Source organism: Rhinoraja longicauda, chromosome 12 (assembly GCF_053455715.1).
Source record: "Rhinoraja longicauda isolate Sanriku21f chromosome 12, sRhiLon1.1, whole genome shotgun sequence".
Taxonomy (NCBI): domain Eukaryota; kingdom Metazoa; phylum Chordata; class Chondrichthyes; order Rajiformes; family Arhynchobatidae; genus Rhinoraja; species Rhinoraja longicauda.
Window position 1 is genome coordinate 42,065,529 of NC_135964.1, and position 18,215 is coordinate 42,083,743.

General features: G+C 43.9%; 1 protein-coding gene across 1 annotated transcript; it reads left to right on the top strand.

Moving 5' to 3' along the window:
* The first annotated feature begins 307 nt into the window (after nucleotides 1-307).
* On the top strand, nucleotides 308-17,270 carry LOC144598455 (interleukin-10 receptor subunit beta-like). Its single transcript, XM_078408598.1, is given in 8 exon segments — nucleotides 308-398; nucleotides 5,948-6,071; nucleotides 6,944-7,128; nucleotides 7,226-7,389; nucleotides 9,313-9,457; nucleotides 10,715-10,823; nucleotides 15,605-15,665; nucleotides 17,010-17,270. Coding segments are annotated over 8 exon segments (1,107 nt in total). The 5' UTR covers nucleotides 308-340.
* Nucleotides 17,271-18,215: the final 945 nt, after the last annotated feature.

The following is an 18,215-nucleotide window of genomic DNA, read 5'->3' on the forward strand; positions in this document are numbered from 1 at the left end:
AACTGAACTACTCTACTCGAAGTAATGTTCAGGGTTCTTTTACATTCAGTCCAGGTTTCACAGTCCAGGAATTATAGCTGTCATTCACGGCCATGACGCTGTTCCGATGGACTATATTATTGTTTTTATATACTTCTTAATTAGCCAATTCCAGGAATTAGATAACAGACATTTGCCAAAGGCAAACGCCCGTTGCTGTTTCCTGCCAAATGCTATTGGAGACTACTTCAGGTAATCTCCGCCCAATTGTAACCTTTATCACACGTTTAGAGGCTGATGTGGAAGAATGAGGAAACTCCAAGGTCAGTAGTAGATCGAGGCGGTCTGATGAGAGGGAGGCATGGCCGTGGGAAGAGTCCTACACCATTCCCTGTTGATTACAGCTTTAATACTCCCAGGTTAGTGGTCTCATTTGTATCGTTCAATCGATATATCAATCAGAACTGGCGTGTAATCAAACTCCAGATTGGAACTACATCGGGCGGCATAACATGGGGAATCCGCAAACTTGCGAGATTCGTTTCATTTAATATTCCCATTTTGTGAACTGTTCAAATCCTTCAAATGTTTTACCATTTCTAGCTTGAACCCGGTTGTTTTATTTTATGGGCAAATGTAAAGTTTATAAAAAAGCATCCTGGACACTGAAGGCTGTGAACAGTTCACAAATGGGAATATTCACTTCCTCTTTACCGAGTGGACTTTCTATTCGGATTGCCGATTTTAAAAGATCATAATTATGTGACACATGATCCATCCTGAAATATTCTATCCATTCTGGTGGATGTGGAAACGAAGGAAGGCTAGGACCATTCTCTAAAGTTACTGCTGAAACTAATTTTGCAACCAACCAGGTAACTGATCAGCTAAATTGCGGGAACTTCCTGCTTTTGGGTTTGTGTGTCTGGAACAGGAGACGACTTTAGCGAAAGCAGAAATACCAACACCTGCTCATTTCCAGAGCGATAACAAATTGTTCTATTCCACGGTAATATCTTGTTGTAATGTATTGGCAGATTTTACACTGATAAATCCCCAGGGCCTGATGGTCTGCATCCCAGGGTACTTAAGGAGGTGGCTCTAGAAATAGTGGAAGCATTGGAGATCATTTTTCAATGTTCTATAGATTCAGGATCAGTTCCTGTGGATTGGAGGATAGCAAATGTTATCCCACTTTTTAAGAAAGGAGGGAGAGAGAAAACGGGTAATTATAGACCAGTTAGTCTGACATCAGTGGTGGGGAAGATGCTGGAGTCAATTATAAAAGACGAAATTGCTGTGCATTTGGATAGCAGTAACAGGATCATTCCGAGTCAGCATGGATTTACGAAGGGGAAATCATGCTTGACAAATCTACTGGAATTTTTTGAGGATGTAACTAGGAAAATTGACAGGGGAGAGTCAGTGGATGTGGTGTACCTCGACTTTCAGAAAGCCTTCGACAAGGTCCCACATAGGAGATTAGTGGGCAAAATTAGGGCACATGGTATTGGGGGTAGGGTACTGACATGGATAGAAAATTGGTTGACAGACAGAAAGCAAAGAGTGGGGATAAATGGGTCCCTTTCGGAATGGCAGGCAGTGACCAGTGGGGTACCAGTGGGACCCCAGCTATTTACGATATACATTAATGACTTAGACGAAGGGATTAAAAGTACCATTAGCAAATTTGCAGATGATACTAAGCTGGGGGTAGTGTGAATTGTGAGGAAGATGCAATAAGGCTGCAGGGTGACTTGGACAGGTTGTGTGAGTGGGCAGATACATGGCAGATGCAGTTTAATGTAGATAAGTGTGAAGTTATTCACTTTGGAAGTAAGAATAGAAAGGCAGATTATTATCTGAATGGTGTCAAGTTAGGAGGAGGGGGAGTTCAACGAGATCTGGGTGTCCTAGTGCATCAGTCAATGAAAGGAAGCATGCAGGTACGGCAGGCAGTGAAGAAAGCCAATGGAATGTTGGCCTTCGTAACAAGAGGAGTTGAGTATAGGGGCAAAGAGGTCCTTCTACAGTTGTACCGGGCCCTGGTGAGACCGCACCTGGAGTACTGTGTGCAGTTTTGGTCTCCAAATTTGAGGAAGGATATTCTTGCTATGGAGGGCGTGCAGCATAGGTTCACTAGGTTAATTCCCGGAATGGCAGGACTGTCGTATGTTGAAAGGCTGGAGCGATTGGGCTTGTATACACTGGAATTTAGAAGGATGAGGGGGGAATCTTATTGAAACATATAAGATATTTAGGGGATTGGACACATTAGAGGCAGGAAACATGTTCCCAATGTTGGGGGAGTCCAGAACAAGGGGCCACAGTTTAAGAATAAGGGGTAGGCCATTTAGAACGGAGATGAGGAAGAACTTTTTCAGTCAGAGAGTGGTGAAGGTGTGGAATTCTCTGCCTCAGAAGGCAGTGGAGGCCAGTTCGTTGGATGCTTTCAAGAGAGAGCTGGATAGAGCTCTTAAGGATAGTGGAGTGAGGGGGTATGGGGAGAAGGCAGGAACGGGGTACTGATTGAGAGTGATCAGCCATGATCGCATTGAATGGCGGTGCTGGCTCGAAGGGCTGAATGGCCTACTCCTGCACCTATTGTCTATTGTCTATTGTCTAATCCGGCAATATTCATAATTCACCACCTTGAAGAGCAATCATAAGGACATTTAACAACAACAGCCTCTTAATTAAAGACAAATTTACTAAGTGATACATGCGATCATATTCTCCTTTAAGACTTCAATTCTCCCAACTGTAGTTTGTAAACCTGTAATTTCTTTGAAAGTTATCATTCCTTGACCAATGAAGACAAGCATACCATATGCCTTCTTTACCACTCTCACTACTTTGTGTGACACTTTTGGGGAGTTATGGACTTGGACTCCAAGATCCCTCAATACTTTTGTAAGAGTGTCCCAACATCTCTCTCTGTGGCAAATTATCAAATTGTTGCTTGGCAATATTCAGATGAATTCCAAGATGTTGCTTGGGGGGGGGGGGGGGGAGAGAGAAAGACAGTTAACATTTCAGGATGATGACCTTTCACAAGTTCATAAGTTATACGAGCAGAATTTGGAAATTGGGCCCATCATGTCTAATTGTCTAATCTGTCATTCAATCATGGCTGATGTAACTTTCCCTCTCAACCCTATTCTCCTGCATTCTCCCCATAACCCCTGACACCCGTACTAATTATAATCATAATTTCATCAGAATCTTTCCTCTTGGTTGTTTTCTATTCAAACAATTAATGATGTTAACCTTGAAGTGAATATAAATACTAATCATAAATAAGACATGGATTTATCATAATTTTCCCTAATTCCTTTGGTGTTATAACAAATAAATTAATAAAACTCTAACCTGACAAACTATATATTAAAGGTAGACACAACTGGAGTAACTCAGCGGGTCATGCAGCATCTCTGGAGAAAGTGGAAAAGATGGAAAAAATATATATTAAGCTGCTTTCCAGCAACATTTAACAATCAGAAAAGCAATAAGAGGCACTGGAAGCAAAATTTTGTTTCATTACCAATGGGATAAGATTCTGAAACAGCTGTTCCTTTTATCTCTCTTCTGGGAATAATAATTTTTGCATTAATAAAGCTGCTTGTGGTGAAGCAATCGCCAGAAGGCAGAGAAAGTCTAAAGCCATCTGATTTTGTTCAATAGTATTTTGTTAAGATGTTTATCGATCAAAAGACCCTTGAAAATCCATATGCTCATAACACCATTTCTATCACTTATGCAGTGGTGTTCCAGGAAACTAATCAACTAATCAGTTTAGTTTAGATCCCTGACCAGCCTATCTTCCTCAACCAGGATCACCAAAAATAGAAGAAGGGTCCTGACCCGAAACATCACCATTCCTTTTCCTCCAGAGATGTTGCCTGACCCACTGAGCTACTCCAGTACTTTGTGTCTCCATTTGAGATAAAACAGTGTCTGCATTTCTTTGTTTCACCAAAAGCAAGTCAATTGAAATCTGAAGACGGGCCCCAATCCGAAATGTCGCCCACCCATGTTCTCCAGAGATGTCGCCTCACCCGCTAAGTTATACCAGCACTTTGTGTCCATTTTTGTAAACCAGCATCTGCAGTTCCTTATTTTTATCAATTAATTTATAATTCAATTTCTAGATATGAGACGTGAAAATTGACTCTTGTGTCTTCCCATAGCATATGAAGATTATACCAAAATTTAATGTAATTAATCAGGTGCTAAAATCTTGCCAATGTGCTGTGTAAGTGGCATTTAACTTTTCTTAGTTTCTGTATTGAGGATTATAGTTGTTGACTTGATAGAATTCATCTATGGGATGTGTGCATCACTGAAAGGACACCATTGTTTGCTTGGCCCTGGTGCTCTGGAGAAAGTTGTGATGAACATCTCCTTGAACCGTGATGATTCTTCTGGCTAAGGCACGCCCACAGTGTGGTTGTGTGGGGAGTTCCAAATGTTTGTGGAACAAGGAAATGGGAACTGTTCGATATTTATGTCAGATTTGCAGGATGCTTGGAAATAAACTTTCCTTTCCTCCAGGAATTCTCTTACGAAATACGATCAGCACTTGCATTCACTGCTTCTCAACTCAAAAGTATCCAATGATTAATATTCAATTATCAGTTAAACGTTTTAGAGATTGGTTGGAAAAATAGTTTTCCCCCCAACATTTTTCATTTGAAAAATTAAGTTCAAAGTTCAGACTAAATGAAACATCACTTTCTTTCCATCACCACTAAGCTGCTGCCAAAACCGGTTCTACCTGCCTCCTTGCACCACTTCCCTAAGTTCAATTATGAGGACACAATTTGCATCAGGATAATTTTGAAACCATAACAAATTGACTTGCATAGTGCCATACACTAAACTAATAACCCATACAATAAATATATAATAAGGAGGTGGTTCAAGGGTGAATACCTTAAGTATCCACCTTGAGTATCTGCTGCTGAGGAACTAGGGCGTTTTCTGAGCATTTGGGCACTAGGTGGAATTGGCTTCCTTTCATTGTTATGCTAGATATTGGAAGACCATAAAAGGGAGAATAAAATTGGATATATACCAATATGCCAACACTCGTCATACTTGAGCATATGACAATAAACTCTACTGAACCTGACTTGACTTCATTACATTGCAAGTCCATCACACGTCCATCTGACCTTCTGTGCATTAATGTATGGGTTAAACTTTTTAAGGGGCTCTGCTAGGTATCTTAACCTAAAGAGTATTTGGTTGAGAGACTTAGAGGGCATGCAAGGGAAGAACCTTATCGTCCAAATGGTGGTTGGAATCTGGAACACATTTCTCAAATGGGTGATGGAAGTAGCTGCTCTCACAACATTTAAGAAGCACCTGAATCAACAAGGGATAGAATGGCCATGGACCAACTGTGGATTGTGCGGGTCAGTTCATAAACGTTACTGTTGCAGGAAAGTAGCTGCTCCTGAACCTGGTGGCATGGGACTTTAGGCTTCTGCATCTCCTGCCTTATGGTTGCAGCGAAAAGAGGTCCTGGCCTGGATGATGGGGATCCTTGATGATGGATACCACCTTCTTGAGGCAGCAGCACCTCATGTACGAACTTTCATAAGGGCTGTGTCTGTGATGGGCTGGGCTGAGTCCACCACTCACTGCAGCCTCTTGCATTCCTGTACATTGGAATTACTGTTCCAGTCAGATTACTTTCTATTGTGCATCTTTAGCAACATGCAACTCAAGCACCATGCAGAAACTCAGCAACATGCAGAATCTCTTTAAACTTCTAAGAAAGTCCAGGTGCTAGTGTACCTTCTTCATGATTATATCTATGTGCCTGGCCCAGGACAAGTCATCTGAGATGTTAACACCCAGGAATCTAAATTAATAATGAGCAAACTGATGACATGAAATCCAAGGCAATGCTTTCCAGAGAAACATACAAATTAAACCTTTATCGTTATTTCTAATACAGTTTTTGGAAAGCTACCTTCACCACAGAATGTGACAATGCATTCCATCAATTTCAAGAATATACTCCAATGGAGTCCAGTTACTTATCACAAAGGCAATGTACATTACTCGGTTGAATATCAAAGGTAAGTGATATAACAATTCCATCCTTTGAGTACACTATTAATGTTTTTACTCTCATGAATATGAATATCATTGTTGTGAGTGACCTAATGTGTGGTTAAAAAGTGAGAAACAAGGAAATATAATTTTTTTAAAGTGTCTAGAAAGCCTATTCATTTTATTTTAATGTTGTAATACTGGAACTTGCCAAGACAAACAATTTCTTGATAATGATCTTTGAAACAATATACAACAAAACTAGCTGATTTATGTCCAATACATAATTTTGCTAAGTTACCAAAGCATTAGGCAGCTTACAATGCAATGATATGAACATTGAATTCTCCAATTTTAGATAACCTCTAACAACCCTTCCCCTTCTCCCCATCACCCCATTTCCTCCCCCTCCCTCCACTCCACTGTGCCCCAACTATATTTGTGCCTATTTCTCCCCTTTGCCTCCCCTGCACTTACAATTTGCCATTCTTCAATCCTTTTGTCCCACTTTTTTTTAAACATCCCTGGCCATTGTCCTACCATCTGCCTATCAAAGCCTCCCCACCCCCCTTTACCCGTGCCTACACATTGCATGCCACACTTCATCCTGGCCCTCCTCTCTTCTAGCTTCCTCCAGCTCAGCGCACACACCCCCACTCCCTCCCCCCGCTGCAATCAGGCTGAAGAATGGAAGAAGGGTCGTATTCGAAATGTCACCAATCCATATTCTCCAGGGATCCTGCCTGATCCACATTTATTTGTAAAACATCATCTGAAGTACATCTGGCAGCATAATTGCTCTCACCTTGACATGAATAATGAGAAATTATTGCATGTGTCACGGTATCTACCAATGTACGCGGTAATGAAATAATTGTCTTCATTACTTTCTTTTCAGCTACTATGACAATCAGTATAAACAAGAGCCTCTTGAGAAAGGCTGCACCAACATCAGCAGCACCAAATGTGACTTGTCCAATGAACTGACTATCATGGTTGGTTACTTTCTCCGAGTAAGAGCTGAATATAAAGACGAGGCATCTGAGTGGAGCAATGTCACGGAGTTTGAGGCTTTTTATGACAGTAGGATTAATTAGTTTTATCTTTACTTACTTTATATTGAAATTTATATTCGTCCACAATTTCTTTCACACAACCCCACTGTTCCTTTGTAACACAGCCGAAATCGGACCCCCTTTGGCAGTGATCGTGAAGCCAAGGTTGGATATGCTCGACATCTACATCTCTGAGCCTGTAAATGAGAATGACAATAAATCTATGCGTGAATATTTTCCTAAGTTGGGTTATCAACTGTTCTACTGGGAAGATGCAGAGGAAAAAAAGGTACATTTCACAGACTGAGAAATATAGCTTAACATGTTATGGCCAATTGTAAATTCTGGTCTGTTAACACCTACTCTTCAATGTCTTCCCTTCCCACCATCCAGTGACCCAAACTGTCCTCCCGGGGGAGGCAGCAATTCACTTCTACTTCTTTCACCAGAGTGTGTGTACTCAGTACTATCTACATGAAAGAAACCAAATACAGACTGGATGACTGCTTTATAGAATATGCCTTATTTTGCCAGGACTAGAGGGTGTGAGCTATAGGGAGAGGTTGAGTAGTCTGGGACTCTATTCCTTGGAGCGCAGGAGGATGAGGGGTGATCTTATGGGGGTGTATAAAATCATGAGGAATAGATCGGGTAGATGCAAAGAATCTCTTGCCCAGAGTGGGTGAATCGAGGGCAAGAGTACAAGAGGAAAAGATTTAGTAGGAATCTGAGGGGTAACATTTTCATACAAAGGGTGGTGGGTGTATGGAACAAGCTGCCAGAGAAGGTAGTTGAGGCTGGGACTATCCCAATGTTTAAAGAAACAGTTAGTCAAGTACATGGATAAGACAGGTTTGGAGGGATACAGACCAAAAACTGGCAGGTGGGACTAGTGAAGCTGGGACATGTTGGCTGGTGTGGGCAAGTTGGGCCGAAGGGCCTGCTTCTAAACTGTATCACTCTATGACTAATAACTCACTTCAGTTCGCAAGATTTACCCTGAGTTTCCAGTTGCACATCACTTTTATCTTCCATCCTACTCCCACAATGATTTCTCGGACTTTGACCTCCCATAGTTTCAATTGAAACAGAGAGCAAACTTTAAAAAATGTCCAACAATAATCAGAACAAGAGGAAAATTAAGGTGTTTTTTTTTAATGAAATGTTGTATAGGGCCCTGGTGAGACCACACCTGGAGTATTGTGTGCAGTTTTGGTCTCCAAATTTGAGGAAGGACATTCTTGCTATTGAGGGAGTGTAGCGAAGGTTCCCTGGATGGTGGGACTGTCATATGTTGAAAGAATGGCGCGACTGGGCTTGTATACGCTGGAATTTATAAGGATGAGAGGGAATCTCATTGAAACATATGAGATTATTAAGGGATTGGACATGCTAGAGGCAGGAAACATGTTTCCGATGTTGGGTGAGTCCAGAACCAGGGGCCACCGTATAAGAATAAGGGGTAGGCCATTTAGAACGGAGATGAGAAAAAGCTTTTCCACCCAGAGAGTTGTGAATCTGTGGAATTCTCTGCCTCAGAAGGCAGTGGAGGCCGATTCCCTGGATGCTCTCAAGAGAGAGTTAGATAGAGCTCTTAAAGATAGCAGAGTCAGGGGATATGGGGAGAAGGCAGGAACGGGATACTGATTGTGGATGATCAGCCATGATCACAGTGAATGGCTGTGCTGGCTCGATGGGCCGAATGGCCTACTCCTGCATCTATTATCTATTGTAATTTATCAAGGCAGCTCTTTTCAATAAATCAAAATAACATTTTGCAATTATTTCACCTATTGAGGAAGTTTGAAAAAATCATAGCTAAATTTCAGAATTCTCTTTCCCTATAATTGAACTGAATTCCTAAAATCTGGATATCAAAATCAAAGATTCAAACATATATTTATGAATGGGTTAATTCATCTTTTGTAAAGTGGTTTCAGATGTACCAAAATGCAGCAGGAACCAAATTATAACTAAGAAAAATATATTCAGTTCTGTTCACCTGCTCAACCCACTGGAACAGGTACTTCCCTGAGTTCATGAGTCATGTTAGGGAACAATTATTTCTATTGTGAGAGTATTTTAAAAGTTTTAGTGAAGTATTGATCTCACTTCCCACTGAAACCTCCTTTTAGCACGCTTGGTTTGATCCATTGTGTTATTACTATTTGACTCCTGTAACTATTTATCAAACCTTTTGAATTCCGCACAGATTGAAAGTACTTATATCCAGCTGAAGATGACAACCCTCGCCAATCTGAAACCTTGGACCACCTACTGCTTGAAAGTTAAACCTTTGTTGGATAACATGATAACTCATCCTAGTTCAGTTACCTGTGAAACTACAAAGGACAATGGTATTATTATTTTTAATCAGTATGCTCTTCTTTAAGATGCACTGTGAGATTAAAAGTAGTTTGCGGTCACATTATGGGTTTTTTTTTCCATTGACAGAGATTCTTTTCTGCTTTGGTACTGTTAAGTCCAATATTCACAGTGTAGAAATAAGGAACTGCAGATGGGAATAGGGCAATTGAGGACCAGAAGACATAGATTCAAGGAGAAGGGGAAAAGATTTAATAGGACTCTGAGGGGTAACTTTTTCACACAAAGGGTGGTGGGTGTATGGAACAAGCTGCCCGAGGAGGTAGTTGAGGCTCAGACTATCCCAACGTTTAAGAAACAGTTAGACAGGTACATGGATAGGACAGGTTTGGAAGGATATGGACCAAGCACAGGCAGGTGGGACTCATGTAGCTGGGATATGTTGGCTGATGTGGGCAAGTTGGGCCGAAGGGCCTTTTTCCACACTGTATCACTCTAGGACTCTATGCAAATGCCGGTTTGCCAAGGAAAAACACAAAATGCTGCAGTAACTCAGCAGATCGGGCAGCATCCCTGAAGGACATGCCATGCTTTATCCGGCCCCGCCACTCTTCCAGCTTTATTCACCTACACCCCCACCCCTCCACTGTAATCTGTCTGAAGAAGGATCTCAACCCAAAACTTCACCCATTCCTATACTTCAGGGATGCTGTCTGACCCACTGAGTTACTCCAGCATTTTATGTCTTTCCTCAGATATTTGTAGCTATTCCCTATAGTTTTTATACCAATCGTATTAGAATCAAAATAAATAGCAGTTTTTCCATTGTTGCTTCTTCGACTTTGCTGTGTGAAAATTAGATAAGAATGTAAGAAATGAGAGCAGGATTGGGCCTGAACTTTCCCTACAGTTCAGCATTGTGGCTGACCAAAAAGAATATAATTTTACAATAATGCGCTTGGTTAAAGATCAGTGAACACACTTAACATACAGATAGGCCTTGCAGCGAAATGGGTACAGAGAAATGAAGTCACAATGTGAAGTCATTACTCTCCCCTTCCCTCACCATGTACTGAAACCTGGACTAGAAATGCACAACATTGCAGGTCCTGCAACAAAGCAGCACCTGATGCGGTCACAAAATCCATTTTTGCCAGTCAATTTTTTTAAATATGCCTATGGCCTCAAAACATTTATCATCATAATATGTTTTGATTCTGTCAAACGTTTTGCATCAACATGTCAGTTTTTTGACTGACTAAATTTATTGCTTCTCTTTGTGCTTGCAGGTAGAATTGCAGAGTGGAAGATATTTGTGCTTTTCCTTGCATCATTTTTCATTGTCTTCCTCGTGATCACTGGCATTTTCTATGTGTCCCTTCATGGATACTGTAGATGGTTATGCATGCAACCTATACTGTAGCTACCTTATCACCACTAACCACGCCCCATCCTATTAGTACAACTGTAGTCTCCTCCCTTTGTTCCACCCTTTTAGGTCCCGGTACGTTTGAAGGCTGGATGCAGTCAGTGCTGGGACGTGTGTGCCATGTGCTATAATAAACTACCAGTAAAGGTTACAGTGTGTCAGAGAACACTCCTTTACATGGTGTCAGGAGTGGGATGCGAGCGTTTCCCGTTTACCGGTTTTCATTTATTTTGTTCCCGTTAGTGCCCAGTTTCGGGTTTCCCTCGATATGGCGTCCTCATGCCGAAAGCCATCTCCCCTTGTCTTCGATGCCGACATTGCGGAACGATGGTCGACTTTTGTGATGGACTACACTCACTACGTCAATATTGCGAACCGGAACGACCCAGCCGCGGTCAAAGCATCACTTTTGCTCAACCTGGCCGGTCCCGACGCAATGAAGAGAGCTCAAGCCTTTGTCTATGCACCAGCGGTCCTGGATGACAACGACCAGCCGGTCGAGCCAGCTGAATCGGCCGACGACCCGGTATGTCTTTTGCGCAAATTCGCGGAGCTATGCGACCTGCCCTCCAACCGTATACTGGAGCGGGCCAGGTTCTTCTCACGCAAGCAACAGCCGGATGAACCTGTTGAATGCTTCATTGCCGACCTGCGACACCTTGCCCAGCGGTGCCGATTCGAAACCATGCGCGACCAGCTCGTCAGAGACATTCTCGTTACCGGTATGGTCGATCAGAAGCTGCGTGCCGACCTGCTGCAACGGCCTGACCTAACCCTGACTCAAGCAATGCATGCGTGCCGCATTGCCGAAGTGGTCCACCATCCTCACGGACAGAGGGGGTCTGACAACCGAGCCGTAAATTTAACTGGAGTTGCTGGACAACGACGGATGAGGGAGAACTTTCGCCCTCCACAGCGGCCCGTTCGCACACCCCGGGACCCAAGATCTAACAAGTGTCCTAACTGCAGCTACGTACACTCCTCAGAATCACAGTGCCCAGCCCTTGGGAAGACATGCAATTTCTGCGGGAGAAGAAACCATTTTGCAGCTGCCTGCCGATCCCGTGGGAAAGTTCCCTCAGCTCCCAGACAACTCCTAGACAATCTTTTGCAGGTTGATAGCGAGATGGACTCTGAGCCCAGCTTTTCCACGGGAGATGTAAGTATTTACACTCTCCTCCACAGCCGATCTCGCCTCCCCGATCCTTCTGTGAACATAACTGTCAACAATAAGTGTTTCTCTGCTAAACTTGACACGGGGGCGAAGGTGAACGTAATGTCAACAAAGCTGTTCCACCGGATAAGGAATAATGAGCTGCTGATTGCCGACCGCTCTGTTTTGCGTGCCTATGGGGGAGAGGAACTAACACCTGTGGGGAGGGCGACCTTCCACTGCGTGCTGCAGGAAGGTTCCCAGGACCTGTCTTTCTTCATTCTGGACAGTGACTGTGTGACGTTGCTTAGCAACCGGGCATGCCAGGATCTTGGGCTGGTGTCGTTTAACCATACGGTCCACAAGGTGCAACCTGTGATGGATCCACTATGTGAGTACCCAGACCTGTTTGACGACAAGCTGGGGAAGCTGCCGGTGGTGTACAAGATCGCGACAGACCCATCTGTGGAGCCCGTGATCCGTCCACCCCACAGGGTGTCTTTTGCCATGAAGGGCAAAGTGGAGAATATGCTCAAGGACATGGTCAACATGGGAGTGCTGGAGGCTGTCAGCGATCCAACCGTATGGGTCTCCACCATGGTCGCCACGTTGAAGAAAGGAAAAAATGAGATACGGGTGTGCATTAACCCCAAGGACTTAAATATGGCAATTAAACGGCCCCACTACCCCATGAGGACTGTCGAAGATGTTGCCGCCCAGGTGGGACAAGCTACTGTGTTCTCCGTCCTCGATGCAAGGAGCTCGTTTTGGCAGATACCCCTGGACAAACGCTCCACGGATCTGACCACGTTCAGCACGCCCTTCGGCAGGTTTAAGTTTTTACGGATGCCGTTCGGCATCAACTCTGCCAGCGAGGTATTTCAGCGTTCTATGGAACAACTATTTGCAGGTCTGCCCTGCGCGATTATTGTGGATGACATTCTGGTCTATGGGAGGGACGTGGCCGAACACGACCACAACCTCCGGCGGATTTTGGACCGTGCCCGGCAGATAAATTTGAAGCTCAATCGGTCAAAGTGCAAGTTCCGGGTGCCTGAGGTCACATACGTCGGACACATCTTCACAGCCCAAGGGTTAAAGCCAGACCCGCAAAAGACCAGCGCCATCTCTGAGCTGCCGGCCCCGACTGACGCTGTCAGTCTGCAGCGCTTCCTGGGCATGGTGAACTACCTGGGGAAGTTTATCCCCGACCTCAGCGAGTTGAGCGCACCCCTGAGACAACTCACAAAGAAGGACATTGCCTGGGCATGGTTTCCACACCACCAGCAGGCGTTCGACCTGCTGAAGACGAGGCTGGTCAGCACACCAACACTAAGGTTTTTTGATCTGCTGCTTCCAATCGTGGTCACCTGCGACGCCTCCCGATTTGGACTGGGTGCTGCCTGCCTGCAACTCCACGCTGACGACTCGCTGCAGCCTATCTCCTATGCCTCCAGGACAATGACGGCCACAGAGCAACGCTATGCTCAGATAGAGAAGGAGCTGCTGGCGGTGGTTTTCGCGTGTTCGAAGTTTAGAGACTTCTTATTCGGCACCAGGTTCACCATTGAAACGGATCACCAGCCACTGGTGACAATACTTAATAAACCGATACACTGCGCTCCTGCCAGACTACAGCGGATGATGCTGCAGCTACAGCGCTTTGACTTTAAGATCGTATATAAGAGGGGCACCGAGATGCATGTGGCTGATGCACTGTCCCGGGCCCCCCGGACCTCCTGCGACCAGCACCCCTTCGAGCAGTCGGACTTACAGGTACTGAACGTCAACTTCGTCCCTTCTCACCAGCTGAAATGCCTGGTTGAACACACCGCAAACGACCCCGACCTGCAGCAGCTTGCTGCTGTCATCAAGCGCGGGTGGCCCACCAAGCGGAATTCGTTGCCTGCCAGCGTCCACCCCTATTTTTTGGTCCGCGATGAGTTGGTCCTCCGGGATGGTATTATTATCAAAGGGCACAAGGTTGTCATCCCGGAATCACTGCGTGGCTTGTATTTTGATGCCGCCCACATGGGACATCCCGGTGCAGATGCCACCATCTCACATGCCCAGGACCAGTACTACTGGCCGGCCATGGCTAAATACATCCAAGCCCGAGTCGATTCCTGTCCGGACTGTCACTCGCTTGCCCCGCATCAGCAAAGACAGCCACTTTTGCAGCAGCCTGCACCTGAAATGCCCTGGACTTCTCTGGCTGCCGACATTTTCGACTGGCGTGGTAAGCAATACCTTGTGCTAGTAGACTCTTACTCGAATTGGTTCGAGGTGGACTTCCTCCCTGCCATCACCTCCGAGATGGTGATCAGCAAGCTTCGCCGCCACTTTGCCACGTTTGGTTCCCCTGTCCGGCTGCAGACAGACAACGGTCGCCAGTTCACCAGCGCTGAGTTTCGAGCGTTTGCCACAAAGTGGAACTTTAATCATTTCACTAGCAGCCCGGAGTACCCTCAAAGCAATGGTCTAGCGGAACGGGCGGTCCGGAGTGCTAAGCACCTGCTTGAACAAACCCGCCTCTCGAACGGGGATTTCTATCAGTGTCTCCTGAACCTTCGCAACATTTCTCGAGACATTTCCATGGGATCCCCTGCCCAGCGACTCATGTCCCGAGTTGTCCGCCCTCCGATGCCTATTGCCCAGCAGTCCCTGATGCCTAAAGTCCTGCAGCCTGCTGATGTCCAGAAACGTATTGCCCAAAAACACGAGATCCAGCGACGGTCGCATGATAAATCCTGCCGCCCTCTTTCTCCACTGATGCCGGGACAGGTCGTCCGTTTGCAGACGTCCACCGGCTATTCCCGACTTGCCACCGTCGTCGGGTTTGACACCGCGCCACGTTCCTACCTCGTGGATTTCGAAGGGACTGTCTACAGACGCAGCCGCCAGCACCTGTTGGCGGTTAACGAGCCCAAACCACCTCCTGCGGTTCCGTATACCCCTCCATCGCGTGTCGAGCCTTCCTCCACTAACGTACCCTCTGCTCCCTGCATGCCACGGTCGGTCCTTTTGCCTCGGGTAGCCCCCCCTGCTCCTCCCGGGCTTGCTCCCCAGGCTCTGTTGTCCCCTGCAAAATCTTCTCTCTCTCCAACTTCAACTCGTTCTACCCCTTCATTTTCGCCTGGCTCTCCTGTGTCTCTCCGTTCCCCCTGCAAGCTGGGTTCTCCACCCAGCTTCTCTCCTCCTGTTTCTGTTCTTGTCCCCCCTCCTACTCTTTCGGGCGGGGAGGGTGAAGGTGCTGTGCGCACTCGCTCGGGTCGGATTGTAAAACCTCCGGCTCGCTACGGAGAATATGTCTAGCTTTGCAGGTACTGTATAATAATCCTGCTACTGTAGTAACTTGTTTGAATTGTAAGGGGAAGGATGTAGATGGTTATGCATGCAACCTATACTGTAGCTACCTTATCACCACTAACCACGCCCCATCCTATTAGTACAACTGTAGTCTCCTCCCTTTGTTCCACCCTTTTAGGTCCCGGTACGTTTGAAGGCTGGATGCAGTCAGTGCTGGGACGTGTGTGCCATGTGCTATAATAAACTACCAGTAAAGGTTACAGTGTGTCAGAGAACACTCCTTTACAGATACCGAACCATCAGATACATTTTTTTCCCTTCCTTCAACCTGCCCGAACACATAAAGGAGGTATTTCATTTGTTGTTTCAGTACTTAAACACCAGATATAGGATGAGGTTGGGGAAAAACGGGTAAATTAACTTTGATCAGCAGCAGTGAGTTTGAGAGAGAATCGCCAGAGTCCGTACGTTGGAGTCAATGGAACTGAATGCACTGATACCCTCCTAGGCTGCTGCCCTTCCATGTGCATATGTGTTAACAATTTTCTCTCCAGAGAAGGCAATACACGGTGCTCATGAGATTCCTTCATGAAAGGAGCAGAGAATGTGAATGTAACAGCCATTGTGTGTCCACAGTTTCCCCATCAATGAGCTTTTTCTTTAGCTCATTGATTTCTAATGGAGATTTCTAAACAAGAATAAACAGACGTAGAAAATTTTACAACATGCAAGAAATCCATTCAGCCCACATTGTCTGTTTGTCAACAAAGAGCTACTAGGCCTAATCCAACCTTCCAGTTCTGGGTTGGCAACTCTGCAGGCCACAATTCTTCAAGTGCATATCCCAGTACATTTTGAAATGTGATGAAGGTTTCTCCATCTTCTATCCTTTCAGGTAGTATCTTCTAGATTCCTACTATCCTCTGCTTGTCCTTTTTTTATGTCGCTCATCCTCCTTCTAATTGTTGTACTGATTATTTTAGGATTTCTCTACTCTGATAAATAGTTTCTGCTTATTGATTTTGGTCCCTCATAACTTTATAAGCCTCAAGACTCTCTTTGCATTTTCCGTTCTAAAGAAAATAATCCTTAGTTAGCCCAGTTTTCCTCATTGGTACAATGTTCCAGTTCTGGCATCATCCTCATAAATCTCCTTTGCAGCTGCTCAAGTAATAATAATAATAATAATGCATTACATTTATATAGCACTTTTCAAACACTCAAAGACGCTTTACAGGGATTTCTAGAACATAGAGAAGTGAATAAATAGATAAATAAGTAAACGAACAGAGAAAGGAGACAGAAGGTGAGGTGATCTTCAGTGGTTGAAGGCAGTGCTGAAGAGGTGAGACTTCAGTGATGTTTTGAATGTGGTACATTCATATCTGTCTGACGTGATAACAAATAGATAATTGGTGATTTTCAAATAAGTATTTCATTGTCCAATTATATTTTTATACATCTTCTCTTTAAATATGGACATCTCAAATTAATATTAATAATATTATAATATTGATAATGAATATTACCTTCTAGATTCTGAATTTCCACCTTTAATAATGTGAACTGGTTTTCATCCCAGCAAAAAAATAATAAATCACTAAGAACAGATATGTATGTTTTATGTGGGATTCATATTCACCACTTAATCGGAAATGACTCCTCATCAATACTTTTTTTTGTTTTTATACAGTACCTGAAAGAGCCTTGGTTGAATCCTCCATTTCTGCCAGCTCAGACAAAAAACCTGCCTGAAGAACATTTTGACAAATTAAGTATTATTTCAGATGTACAAGAATATTCTGACAAGACAGAGGATGACATAAGTACAAAACTGAAATTGCTTAAGACTTACTACACAAAGGAAGAAGACGAAAGCAAAAAGATACAGGCACAAAATATTAACATCAATTTTTATGCAAGAATGCAAACACTACCAAACAGTGCTATGTGAGTCAAAGCTGGAGAACTATTTGAAGGAGATGGCACTAACTTATTATCTTCTATTGCCTGTGATATTAAGAATACATAGCATGAAACTCTGTTTCAAACAAAACTAGAATGTGGTATCATTTTTATAAAGCAATATTTTGATATAAATTATTTTGAAAAGGTTTTTGGTAAATACTGTATTCCAACTGCTCAATTTTCCTTCTTTACAAAGCATTGTTTACAGTTGTGAGTATTTTACTGAGATTTGGCCTAATTTGAAACAAAATTAGATAATTCATAAAGGCAAGAGAAAGGAAATACACATGATCTGAATAAATATATTGCAATTTTATATCTTTGCAATATTTCTGCCATTTTTCTATTGTATGTCTACATTTATAATGTAACCACCTAGGTAATCTTAACTTGCCACTAAATATACATTTTCAAACAAATAGGGGCACTGCAAGCCATAAAGTGCAATTGCAATGCTATACACAAAGTTTTGTTTTATCATGAAGAGACATTTACAGTGGAGAATTAGATTAAGAAAGAATCTATAGATTTTAAATGGGGACAATAAGTGCAAGGAACTAACAAAGCAGAAGCATTTCAGCCAAAGCTGCATTTGGGCTGGCAGTGAGAACCCTGGGCCCATGCATCCAGAGAATATAGAAACCTAACATGAATGGTAGAAGGAGCACATCACCTCCAACACAACCCACTCATTCGTCTCATAAAGCAGCGTCTGCCCTGACTCAATATGTCTGTGAACATCACATTCATCTCCTCCATCAGAGGGAGGCAGGGTGCAAGATCCCTCCTAAAACCAGTAAGAGTGTCAGGGGATTGATTGGAAAGGGTGTCGGAGGTTATGGAGAGAAGGCAAAAGGATGGGGTTGAGAGGGAAAGAAAGATAGATCAGCCTTGATTGAATGGTGGAGTAGACTTGATGGGCCAAATGGCC